The sequence below is a fragment of the Podarcis pityusensis genome (assembly GCF_964106645.2).
Source record: "Podarcis pityusensis genome assembly, chromosome: 4".
NCBI classification, from domain to species: Eukaryota; Metazoa; Chordata; class Lepidosauria; order Squamata; family Lacertidae; genus Podarcis; species Podarcis pityusensis.
In genome coordinates this window covers 9,862,207-9,874,849 of record NC_138027.1, presented here as the reverse complement: position 1 = coordinate 9,874,849, position 12,643 = coordinate 9,862,207, and the positions used below count along the sequence as shown (strand labels likewise).

The 12,643-nt window shown below is 47.4% G+C and overlaps 1 protein-coding gene across 2 annotated transcripts in view; it reads left to right on the top strand.

Annotated features, from left to right (window-relative positions):
* Positions 1–12,643, top strand: part of PAK1 (p21 (RAC1) activated kinase 1) — a 109,747-nt gene that overhangs the window by 79,796 nt on the left and 17,308 nt on the right. For both annotated transcript variants that reach the window (XM_081002169.1, XM_081002168.1), the window contains 5 exons: positions 2,615–2,731; positions 4,638–4,815; positions 7,805–7,868; positions 11,880–11,928; positions 12,145–12,257. In XM_081002169.1, coding sequence (XP_080858295.1) covers positions 2,615–2,731; positions 4,638–4,815; positions 7,805–7,868; positions 11,880–11,928; positions 12,145–12,257 — 521 coding nt within the window. The remainder of the gene's footprint in view (positions 1–2,614; positions 2,732–4,637; positions 4,816–7,804; positions 7,869–11,879; positions 11,929–12,144; positions 12,258–12,643) is intronic.

Genomic DNA, 12,643 nt, shown 5'->3' with positions numbered 1-12,643 from the left:
GGGAAATTGCTTCGCTCTCAAGCTCAGCAGTGGCAAACAGTCTCTTCCCTCCCCTCGCCCCCCGCACTTCCATTTTAAAAATAAATGGCTGTTTATAAATTATAATAACCACCTGAAGTTATGGGAAGGTTCAGCCTTTTGGAAGCACGGATCTGATTACAAAACATTGCAAATGGTTGCCTTTTCTTTGAATATTTTAATTGGCCGACGTGTCTCTTTCTTTGTTGTTGTTGTTTAGTCGTTTAGTCGTGTCCCCATGGACCAGAGCACGCCAGGCACTCCTGTCCTCCACTGCCTCCCGCAGTTTGGTCAAACTCATGCTGGTAGCTTCGAGAACACTGTCCAACCATCTTGTCCTCTGGCGTCCCCTTCTCCTTGTGCCCTCCATCTTTCCCAACATCAGGGTCTTTTCCAGGGAGTCTTCTCTCCTCATGAGGTGGCCAAAGTATTGGAGCCTCAGCTTCAGGATCTGTCCTTCCAGTGAGCACTCACTTAGGGCTGATTTCCTTCAGAATGGATCGATTTGATCTTCTTGCAGTCCATGGGACTCTCAAGAGTCTCCTCCAGCACCATAATTCAAAAGCATTTCTCTTTCTTTAATATGCCCAATTTATACCCTTATCCATACATGCAGTTTCACGAGCTGCCAAAAGTCATTCCTTGTGGAACGGACTCCCTTGGGATGTTGTGGACTCTCCTTCCTTGGAGGTTTTTAAGCAGAGGTTGGGTGGCCATCTGTCATGGTTGCTTTAGTCGAAATTCCTGCACTGCTGGGGGGTTGGACTAGATGACCCTTGGATCCCTTCCCAATCCACAGTTCTGTGATTCTTTATAGAAGACACAGATACTGTCCCTTTTTTCCAAGACCACCTTTGCTGCCACCAAAATATTAAGCGTGAGTATCTTCTTTGCTCAGTCCATTCTAGGTGACGGCCTCTTTTAAGATAATTCTTGAATCACCCATGCTTAGATTCATATGAGTTACCTGAAAGATTTCTGTGTTGCATTCCACCAAGGCACCTTGAGCTTTGACCAACTGATAGGATAGGATAGGATGGGATAGGGACGCGGGTGACACTGTGGTCTAAACCACTGAGCCTCTTGGGCTTGCTGATCAGAAGATTGGCAATTCTCTATCCCAGCTCCTGCCAACCTAGCAGTTCAAAAGCACACCAGTTCCAGTAGATAAATAGGTACCACTGTGGCAGGAAGGTAAACGGCGTTTCCGTGAGCTCTGGTTTCTGTCACGGTGTCCCGTTGCGCCAGAAGTGGTTTAGTCCTGCTGGCCACATGACCGGGAAAGCTGTCTGCGGACAAACACCGGCTCCCTCGGCCTGAAAGCGAGATGAGCGCCACAACTCCATAGTCATGTTTGGCTGGACTTCACTATCCAGGGGTCCTTTACCTTTTTACCTTATAGGATGCAAATCTGCAACATTAGCACTGTACTTTCCTACCATCTACGTGTGGGTGGGCAAACTGCAGCTGTGCAGCACAATGCGCCGCCTCTCGAACCCAGACCCCTTTCAATGGACCATCCTGTTCTCTTGTCAACTATGCTGATAATGCTTCCGGCTTGCTTACTTGCCTCTGTGAATCTCTGACTTCTGCCGGCCTGGAATGCAGCCAGCTGTATGAAATGACATCCATGGTCCCGCCCATGTTTTCCCTCTGGCCCCGCCCACCATTGGCACGCGGCCCCCGAAAGGCTTCCCAATAGAGAATGTGGCTCTCGGGCTCAGGAACGTCCCCTACCCACGATCTAGTAAATTGACCTGAAATACATTAGCTTTTGTGACATCGTCGGTAGATCCCAGTTCTCTTAATCTCAGGGTTGTGGGTTCGAATTCCACGTTGGGCGAAAGATTCCTGCATTGCAGGGGGTTGGACTAGATGACCCTCGTGTTCCCTTCCAATTCTATGATTCTAAACATTACTTCCTTCAAGATCCGCAGTCTCCCCCCACCTCCTTTCTTTTTTTTTAAAGTGTCTTCTTTTTATGAGGAAGAAAGAAAACAGGCCGGCTGAATTTGCCAGCAGGAGAAAAACAGATTAGGAGGAAAGTTTGGCTTTCCTTGGCAAAGCAGTTGTCCTTATCACACAGTTTGTACGTCAATTTTGCCAGTTCCGCATAGTCCATGAATTTCTCTTGCCACTGTTCTTTTGTCGGGGTTTCTTCATTCTTCCATTCTTGTGCTATTAAGACTGTTGTCGCATACATAAATATGTTCTTGATTTTCCTTGGCAGGTCTTTCCCTACAATTCCTAACAAAAATGCTTCTGGGGTTTTATTTACAAATGTTAATTTAAACATTTTCTTCAACTCATGGCCTGCTATACATTCCCATCCAGATACACTAAACCCACAACTTACGCGTAGGTTCCGGGGATCATGCCTGCAGCGAAAATTGCGTCTAATCCAAACACATTAGGTTCAACGGCGGGTGGGATTGCCAAAGCCTTTTCCCTCCAGATGCCCGTCACTTTTATAATATTCTTAAATTTGTTTTGCCAAGCGTGTGAAACTCAAGGCGCACAAGTTAAGTGCGCGTGAATTGAGAGCTTGCTGTGGTTTCGTTTCCCTGCCTCCTAAGCACCTCTCCTTTCCGTGCAGAATGTGAAGGCGGTATCTGAGACCCCCGCCGTCCCCCCTGTGTCGGAGGACGAAGATGATGAAGATGATGCTGCCCCTCCCCCAGTCATCGCTCCCCGACCCGAGCACACGAAGTCCGTAAGTAGAAGTCTCAAAGCGTCTGAGCTCCCTCTTGAGTAAAGCATTGCACCTTCGGAGAATTGATTCGGGTGTCTTCTGCCCCGCAAGTATAATGTTGTCTGGGTGAAGGGCAGGCCCCTATCCATTGCATGAACGTAACCATGATAATAAAAAATTATTATTAGATAAATTATGAGTAGGGATTTGAACTCTGCCCAACACCATCCCTGAGGCCCTGCTTCACTGCTTAAAAGTGCAGAATTATGTTATTCAGTCGCTGGATAGCCAGATGCCTCAAACTTGGGTCTCCAGCTGTTTTTGGACTACAGTTCCCATCGTCCCTGACCACTGGTCCTGCTAGCTAGGGATGATGGGAGTTGTAGTCCAACAGCCGGAAACCCAATTTTGAGAAACTCTAGACCAGCGGTGCTCAACCTGTGGGTCCCCAGATGTTGTTGGACTACAACTCCCATCATCCCTGAGCTCTGGCCTTGCTAGCTAGGGATGATGGGAGTTGTAGTCCAACAACATCTGGGGACCCACAGGTTGAGAAAGGCTGCTCTAGACACTTTCGCTAGCAGGGTATGAAAGCAACAGTCCGGACTATCATTTCCCCAGATTCAGAACAACATACGCCTGTCCTAAGTCACCGCTGAGTTCTGTGACCTGTGTATAAAGAGCAAATATGTGTTACTTTTGCATTTTAAGGCAGGGCATTGAAACCTTCCCTCAACAAAGGGAGGCATCGTTCAGCTGACTCTCTGATTCTACAGATGCTTTAAGCATCTCTCCCGAACCATAAAAAGCTTGTATTTTTCTTTCTCAGAACGGAGCTGGGATTTTGCACTCAGTTCTTTATTCTGTGCTCTCACAGTATCACAACATTTTTAGCATGTTGTTAAGAAAGTCTCCTTTAGAAAAAAATCTCAGCTTTTGCTCTGGTAGCGTGAGAAGGGAGGTTCAGTTTGGGCCTAGAGAGAGGCTCCATTTTAGGAAGCCAGGCATTCACGTTCTCAGCCAGCTGAATTGCAACTGCAGCTTGTAAATTCATTGTTGTTTTCAGTGCGAATCTCCCTTTAAAGTAGTCATCGCCTAGATGTCACTCCTAACCACACCTCCTTGCTAATCAAGCAATTTTCAATAGCCTAGAGGCTCTTCCCAGCAGATCCCAAAATCTGTGTTAATCTCCTTTCCCACACAGATTTTTTGCAGCCGTTTTTGCAGACCTATTAGGCCAGGCATGGCCAAACTTGGCCCTCCAGCTGTTTTGGGACTACAACTCCCATCATCCCTAGCTAACAGGACCAGTGGTCAGGGATGATGGGAATTGTAGTCCCAAAACAGCTAGAGGGCCAAATTTGGCCATGCCTTTTTTGGCCAACTCTTTTAAACAACCACCCACTGGATTTGCAGTTTTGGCCACCAGTTTTGGAGTCACATTTCACAGGGCTGCAGCAATGTGTACTGCAGTGGTGAATCTCAGGAAGTTTGGGACTAAGCAAGAACCTCCTTTTTAGCCGTTGGTAGTGTTTGATTTACCTCAGAACTATTCACATATATGGGACACGGGTGGCGCTGTGGGTTAAACCACAGAGCCTAGGGCTTGCTGATCAGAAGGTCGGCGGTTCGAATCCCCACGGCGGGGTGCTCCCGCCAACCTAGCAGTTCAAAAGCACGTCAAAGTGCAAGTAGATAAATAGGTACCACTCTGGCGGGAAGGTAAATCGCGTTTCCGTGCGCTGCTCTGGTTCGCCAGAAGCGGCTTAGTCCTGCTGGCCACATGACCCGGAAGCTGTATGCTGGCTCCCTCAGCCAGTAAAGCGAGATGAGCACTGCAACCCCAGAGTCGGCCACGACTGGACCTAATGGTCAGGGGTCCCTTTACCTTTATTTACATATATATTCTACCCCCCCCTCCCCGCAGATATACACCCGGTCGGTGATCGAACCCCTTCCTCCAGCCCCGACCCGAGACGTGGCCACCTCTCCGATCCCATCGCCTTCCGAAAACAGCACGACCCCTCCAGACACGTTGGCGAGGAGTACGGAGAAGCAGAAAAAGAAACCCAAAATGACAGACGAGGAAATCTTGGAGAAATTAAGTATGTCTTCTCACTGCTGGGTTTTTCGAATGGGACCTCAGGGAAATGGATATTTTTCAGGTCACCTCACACTGTGAGGTTGTCGCCACTTCACAACGGCACTCTTCTCTCTCTATCTCTGTCACACACACACACACACACACACACACTCCCCAGGCTCCACCTTGTGCAAAATTTAGCACTTTCACGACACCGAAGAGATGTTTTCATTCTTCAAAAAACCCCAGCTTCCTGAATCCTCTCACAGTGGTGTCAGCTGGTGGGTTCTGCTTCTTCAAAGGAGGAAAGATGCTCTCTCTCTGTGTGTTTCTGTGTTAGGTGTGAATGTCAGAGCTACCCTAGAAGCTCCTTTCAAAACCCTGGGACGTGTGAGGCTGTATTCTACCCTTGCTGGGGAATGCAAAAACATTTCGAATGCAAGAGCGGCCCTGTTGGATGGGAACAAAGCCATCGTGTTTTCCAAAAGTGGCAAACCAGACGCTTCGAGAAAGCATTCTGGTCGTGTGCGAATGCAACAGCCTTCTCATTGCTGCCTGTCCTCTGACCCACACCCCACTATATATTTTGGAAAGCATGCTATGGCCCAACCTGCTCATTCTGTTTAGCCTGCTGGTACACCTGTCCTCCACGTGGCATTCCCTCTGTTTCAGATGTCTGGACGGTGAGCGCTGTTCCTTAAGACACCAAAATGCATTCACGCCCATGCGCAAGAGCGAAGTACAGTGGTGCCTTGATTCTCAAACTTAATTGGTTCCAGAAGTCCATTCCAAAACCAAAGTGTTCCATAACCAAGGTGCACTTTCCCATAGAAAGTAATGCAAAACGGATTAATCCGTTCCAGACTTTTAAAAAAGACCCCTAAAACAGCAACTTAACATGAATTTTAAGCGGGTGGTGCTGTGGGTTAAACCACAGAGCCTAGGACTTGCCGATCAGAAGGTCGGCGGTTTGAATCCCCGCGACGGGGTGAGCTCCCGTTGCTCTGTCCCTGCTCCTGCCAACCTAGCAGTTTGAAAGCACGTCAAAGTGCAAGTAGATAAATAGGCACCGCTCCGGTGGGAAGGTAAACGGCGTTTCTGTGCGCTGCTCTGGTTCGCCAGAAGCGGCTTAGTCCTGCTGGCCACATGACCCGGAAGCTGTCTGTGGACAAACGCTGGCTCCCTCAGCCAATAAAGCGAGATGAGCGCCGCAACCCCAGAGTCAGCCATGACTGGACCTAATGGTCAAGGGCCCCCTTTACCTTTAACATGAATTTCATTATCGAACGAGACCATTGATCCATAAAATGAAAGCAGTAAACAATGTACTGCGGTCACACAATCAATCAATCAATCAATCAATCAGTAGCTGAACTGGGTTCCACATAGTCACAGTCACAAAAATAAAAAAGATCCGGAAAAACGCAAAATAAATAGCAAAAACAGACAGACCTCAGCGTAACACTCAAATTGGAAGTGCGGCACTCAAAGTGGAAGCGTAACACTCAAAACGGAGCACGTTCGGCTTCCGGAAAAAGTTCGCAACCGGAACACTTACTTCCGGGTTTTCAGTGTTTGGGTTCCAAGTTGTTTGAGTACCAAGGCATTTGAGAACCAAGGCACCACTGTATTCAGACCCGTCTTTCCCATAGGGCGTAGTAGTGCATCACGCCAGAGCGCCGGCCTCTCAGGGGCGAGTGGGGGAGCGGCACGGTTTTGCAGCAGCCTCCCCTTTCCCTGCGTGCCCGGCAGCTACGCCCCGCCAACCATATGACTGGCAGGCGTGCAGCTTCCCTCCCAAGCCTCTGTGGTGATTGCTCTCCTGCAGCGGCATGGGGGAGAGTTGCGCCCCCCAATGGCTGGCAGTGCGCAGCTTCGCCGCCCCCCCATCTGTGGTAATTTGGGGGCTCTGGGGGGATATTTGCACCCCGGCGCCACATTTGCTAAAGACGGCCCTGACTGTATTTACAGACTTTGACGAAGCCTAGGGTTTGCAGTGGAAATCAACAACCTTTAGAGCATTCCCTTCCAAAAACAGCCGACAGAGGACTTGCTCGGTATCGCAGAATTGTAGAGTCGCAGGGGCCACCTCTCCCGTCTATGAGACATATCTTATAATTTCTGTTCATATGTCTTAGTTGTAGTGGATTGGAATCAGCCCGGGACTCATATAGAACTTTTATACCCTGTATATAATGCATATTTGTGTTAGAATTCCTGCTCCATGATTGCAGTCATGGGATTGTTGTCTATCACATGACGGTTTATGTTTTGACTCCACAGAGTGGGAAGTGATGGAGACAGGATGTTTGTTTTACTGTGTTCTGTGAAGTTGGACTATTGTCCTTCGTTCTTTCTCTTTGCTGTCTGATGCTAGAGAGAGAGGGAGCCATGTTGCAGTGCTCCATGTGTGTTTATATGTAAATAAAGTAGATTAGCCAAAATGCTGAGTTGCTGAGGTCTGTTACAAAACTGCGAAGACTTTGCGGATCCCTAAGTGTGCCGATGTCTGTTGGCATCGGTCGCTGTGATGTTCAGGCAGAAGAAGCTTTTGAAGCTCCCGACCAGGAGGGAGGGAACATGCCAGTCTGGCATTTGTCTCTGCCAGGGTCCTACTCGAGTGTAGGACGAGCTCCTGACAATTTGATGGAGGCACCCTGAAGGCAGCTCATATAAAGGATGAAAGCAGCAACGCCACATTGATTAATGTATCAGCTGACAGCTAAAGCAATATTCCTGAATACCAGGGAACTTTAAATCACAAGACAACAGGAATGGTTTTGCCCAGTGCCTAAGAGGTAACAGAGATGGCACCAGGTGAACGTGTCCTTAGTTTATCTGCTTAGCAAAGCTAATTGCATTCCCAGGGGTCTGAGGTCTTGCAAGGAGCTTTGATCAGCTCAGATTCTGTCATGTTTGCTTTTAAATTTGTTTGTTCAGGAGAGCTGAGCGGCCTTCCAAAGCTCTTTCATTTTATCCTAATTTTTCTTTTCCCTTTTTTGTTTTTGAAGGAGGTATTGTGAGTGTGGGTGACCCCAAGAAGAAATATACAAGTTTTGAGAAGATCGGGCAAGGGTTAGTATATGGTCTCCGGCTTCCTTCACCTCTTCTGCCTTCAGCATGAAATGAGCATGGATCTGGAATTTCTCAAAATGCCTTTTATACTTTGCTAGAGCATAGTGACCAGTTGTGATGGCGTATTACTGAATTCCAATTATCTGTGCTCTCAGGTGTGTGACTGAACGCCTGAACACAATTGTGACTTATTAAAATTTAAAAATCCCTGGGCTGTTTCCCAGTTTGATTGGTGTGACGAGATGACTCTACAGTTCTATAAAATCATAGGATTGTAGCTCTGGAAGGGACCCCGAAGGTCATCCAGTCCAACCCCCTGCAATGCAGGAATCTTTCCCCCCAATGTAGGTTTCGAACCCACGACCCTGAGATTAAGAGTCTCACACTCTCCAGCTGCTGAGCTGTGAAAAAGCAGTCATAGCTGATTTGATTGACTCAAATCCACACACATCTTCCAGTAGAAAACAGCAGTTTTAAAGAAACCAAAGCAAATACCGTACTTTTCCATCTATAAGATGCCCCCATGTATAAGATACCCCCTATTTTTTGGGGACTCCGATTTAAGAAAATGGGGGGAGATATTATCTGTGTATAAGATGAGCCCATATTTTGAACATTAGTTTAGAGCAGGGGTCAGCAAACTTTTTTAGGAGGGGGCCGGTCCACTGTCCTTCAGACCTTGTGGGGGGCTGGACCCACCCCCTTCCGAAAGCACCCCCTCTCCCGAAAGGCCCCCCTGCCTATGCCACTTCCTTCCCCCTCAGCCGCTTCCTCCCGCTTAGCCACCTTAGTGGGAAGGAAGAGGCGGTGCCCAGAGGTGTCCGCAGCTTCTGATTGGCTGCAGGAGCTTCCTGCAGCCAATCAGAAGCCGTGCCGCGTCGTGGAAGTCAGTCTCCGCGTGGCGAGGCCTCTGCGCCACGCCTGTTTAGTGCGGGGGCTGACCCAGTCACCCACAAACGAAACCTATGGGGGCTTGGGGAAGAGGTTGACTCACAGTCCGAGCTGTGAAAATCTTCAGCCGAGGTGAGCGTTTGCCTTGATGTCATGTGAAATGAGCTGGCAAGCGTTTGCAGAGAGCAGTTCAGAGAAAGTCAAGCTTAAGCATGTTAAAATTAGCTGAATGGTTGCCTCTAAAACAGTGAGGATGAAAAGGTGCGCACAATATTCCTTTTGTGTGTGTGTGCGCGCACAAACGCTCTTGACTCTAACAGCTATTGTGTTCACCTTCTCTATGGTCTATTCTGAGGCTGCTAACTTTCCCTCCCAGCATGATCCCAACCAATTAGCGATGGTCGTGAGAGCAGAATGATGTCACGGCGCCATACAACCAATTGGGTCTTGCTGTGCAGTGATGCCGCCAAAGGGAAACAAAGCCTCAGTGAAAAACCCAAGAATTCTGAAGCTCTGCTGGAATGACTAACCTTGGCTTCCTCCTACTGACTATCAAGTTTTTGTTTACCTAAGTTACTTGCAGGCCACTTAACTTGAGTTATTCTTTTTCCAAACTCTCCTCTATCTGTGGTTGTTTTTAGCTGAGTCTGGCTTGCAACAGGCTAACTTCCCCTGAAGGCCTATAACGTAGTTGCAGAATATCTGCTTTATGCGTAGAAAATCCCCGGTACAAACCCCAATAGCATCTCCAGATAGGATCATTCCCTGCTTGCAACCTTAGAGAGCCAGTGCCAGTCCGTTCAGACAGAGCTAAGGTGTTGTTGTTTAGTTGTTTAGTCGTGTCCGACTCTTCGTGACCCCATGGACCAGAGCACGCCAGGCACTCCTGTCTTCCACTGCCTCCCACAGTTTGGTCAAACTCATGCTGGTAGCTTCGAGAACACTGCCCAACCATCTCGTCCTCTGTTGTCCCCTTCTCCTTGTGCCCTCCATCTTTCCCAACATCAGGGTCTTTTCCAGGGAGTCTTCTCTTCTCAAGAGGTGGCCAAAGTATTGGAGCCTCAGCTTCAGGATCTGTCCTTCCAGTGAGCACTCTGGGCTGATTTCATTGAGAATGGATCAATTTGATCTTCTTGCAGTCCATGGGACTCTCAAGAGTCTCCTCCAGCACCATAATTCAAAAGCATCAATTCTCTGGCGATCAGCCTTCTTTATGGTCCAGCTCTCACTTCCATACATCACTACTGGGAAAACCATAGCTTTAACTATACGGACCTTTGTTGGCAAGGTGATGTCTCTGCTTTTTAAGATGCTGTCTAGGTGCTGTTTAGTGCTAAGGTAGATGGAGCAATGGTCTGATTCTGTATAAGGCAGCTTCCTATGTTCCTGTTACCGGGGGTGACTGGTTATTTAACTAGCTTCCCTGGTATTCTTAGAGCAGCAATGTCATTTTGCAGTCACGGCAGTGCCCTGCAACGCAGATTATTGTGTGACAGCTCACGGGGTGATACACAACTAAATGTTGGTCACAGTGTAGACCCATTAGGTCCATGGATTTCTATGGGTCTGTTCTGAAGTTGCCTAAAGTTGGATATCACCCATAGTCTAGTGTGTTATTGATCATTTAGTGTGTTAATGCTGTTGTAGAAAGATTTGGAGTTGGCTTTTGCTGCCCATCTCCTCAAGGGATTCTGAGCCCCCCAAGCTGGAATTAAGATTGCTGGAAGAAATATCAACAACCTCAGATATGCAGATGACACAACTTTGATGGCAGAAAGTGAGGGGGAATTAAAGAACTTCTTAATGAGGGTGAAAGAGGAGTGCACAAAATACGGTTTGAAGCTCAACATCAAAAAAACTAAGATCATGGCCACTGGTCCCATCACCTCCTGGCAAATAGAAGGGGAAGAAATGGAGGCAGTGAGAGATTTTACTTTCTTGGGCTCCATGATCAGTGCAGATGGTGACAGCAGTGACGAAATTAAAAGACGCCTGCTTCTTGGGAGAAAAGCAATGACAAACCAAGACAGCATCTTAAAAAGCAGAGACATCACCTTGCCAACAAAGGTCCGTATAGTTAAAGCTATGGTTTTCCCAGTAGTGATGTATGGAAGTGAGAGCTGGACCATAAAGAAGGCTGATTGCCGAAGAATTGGTGCTTTTGAATTCTGGTGCTAGAGGAGACTCTTGAGAGTCCCATGGACTGCAAGAAGATCAAACCTCTCCATTCTTAAGGAAATCAACCCTGAGTGCTCACTGGAAGGACAGATCCTGAAGCTGAGGCTCCGATACTTTGGCCACCTCATGAGAAGAGAAGACTCCCTGGAAAAGACCCTGATGTTGGGAAAGATGGAGGGCACAAGGAGAAGGGGACGACAGAGGACGAGATGGTTGGACAGTGTTCTCGAAGCTACCAGCATGAGTTTGACCAAACTCCAGGAGGCAGTGGAAGACAGGAGTGTTTGTCGTGCTCTGGTCCAGGGGGTCACGAAGAGTCGGACACGACTAAACAACAACAAAAAGTCCACGATCGGTCAGAGAATAATGTATGGAGGCAGGATCCAGTGGAAGAAAGGGCGATCTTTATTTTTAGGTTGCAGCAGAGACACACACACCCCTTGCAAGGAGGTGAGGACAAAGAACAAAGTGCACAGGAACATTTAATGATTTTAGGAGTTGCCCAACCCCTTAGCTAAAGGCCACCCAAAAAGCACCATTCATACATCACAGAAAGAGGCAGCTTCTCTCCTGTCCGTCAAGATGACCTGATAATGTTTTAACGATTGCATTACCTGGGTTGCCTGGCCATTCTTTTGAGACGGTAAGTAGGTCACACAGGCCGTACCTTATTCATACAGAAAATATGCCCTTAAGACAGGATTTGTATGATTTGTAAGTGAAAAGAAATAATGGGAAAGGTTTCTCCAAATATTTCCTTCCGCAGAGGAAATATTTGGGGTCATGAAGAATCAAGATGGCTTCAGGATTGCTTTCCTGTACAATTTGAGATGTGGGATTTATATACTTGAGTACGTGTGTTTTACTTTGTGCATTTATGAACATTTATTTATTGAACATTTACAATAAAAGCATGCCTTAACGGGTTGTCCTTCCTTTCAGAGCTTCAGGGACAGTTTACACGGCGATCGATGTAGCTACAGGACAGGAGGTAAGTGTTATGGGGATACTGGAGCCGTTTCACTAAATGAGAGATGTTCTGGCTTTGATTTTGAGCCTCTCTTCTCGACCCCTGCTCCCCGATTCGCTCCAATTCAGAATTGTGACAAAGGACACAAGAGTTGGAAACTTAAATTAGACCCAGCTTCAGACGACTAGAGACTTAATTGTAATTATTCCTCTTCCCTGTTCCCCGCCCTCATTTCAGGTTGCAATTAAGCAGATGAACTTGCAGCAACAGCCCAAGAAGGAGCTGATAATTAATGAAATTCTCGTCATGAGGGAAAACAAGAACCCCAACATTGTCAACTATCTGGATAGGTATTCGCACTTTTTTTCTAAGATGGAAGGTCATGCGTACAAGATTCAGGGCAGATGAAAGAAAGCACTTAATTACGAAGCACATTGTTAAACTGTGGAACTCTCTGCCTCAGGAAGCAGTGGTGGCTGCAGCTTGGGTGGCTTTAAAAGAGGATTGGACAAATTCAAGGAGGAGAGGGCTATTGATGACCACTAGCTGTGATTGCTATGTTCTACACACAAGGCTGGAGGCAGTATTGCTTTTGAATGCCAGTTCCTGGAGAGAAGGGCTTGTGCTCACAGGCTTGGTTAGGGACAAAACCTGATTGGAATACAGTGGTACCTCGGATTAATTACTTAATTTGTTCCGGAGGTCTGTTCTTAACCTGAAACTGTTCTTAACCTGA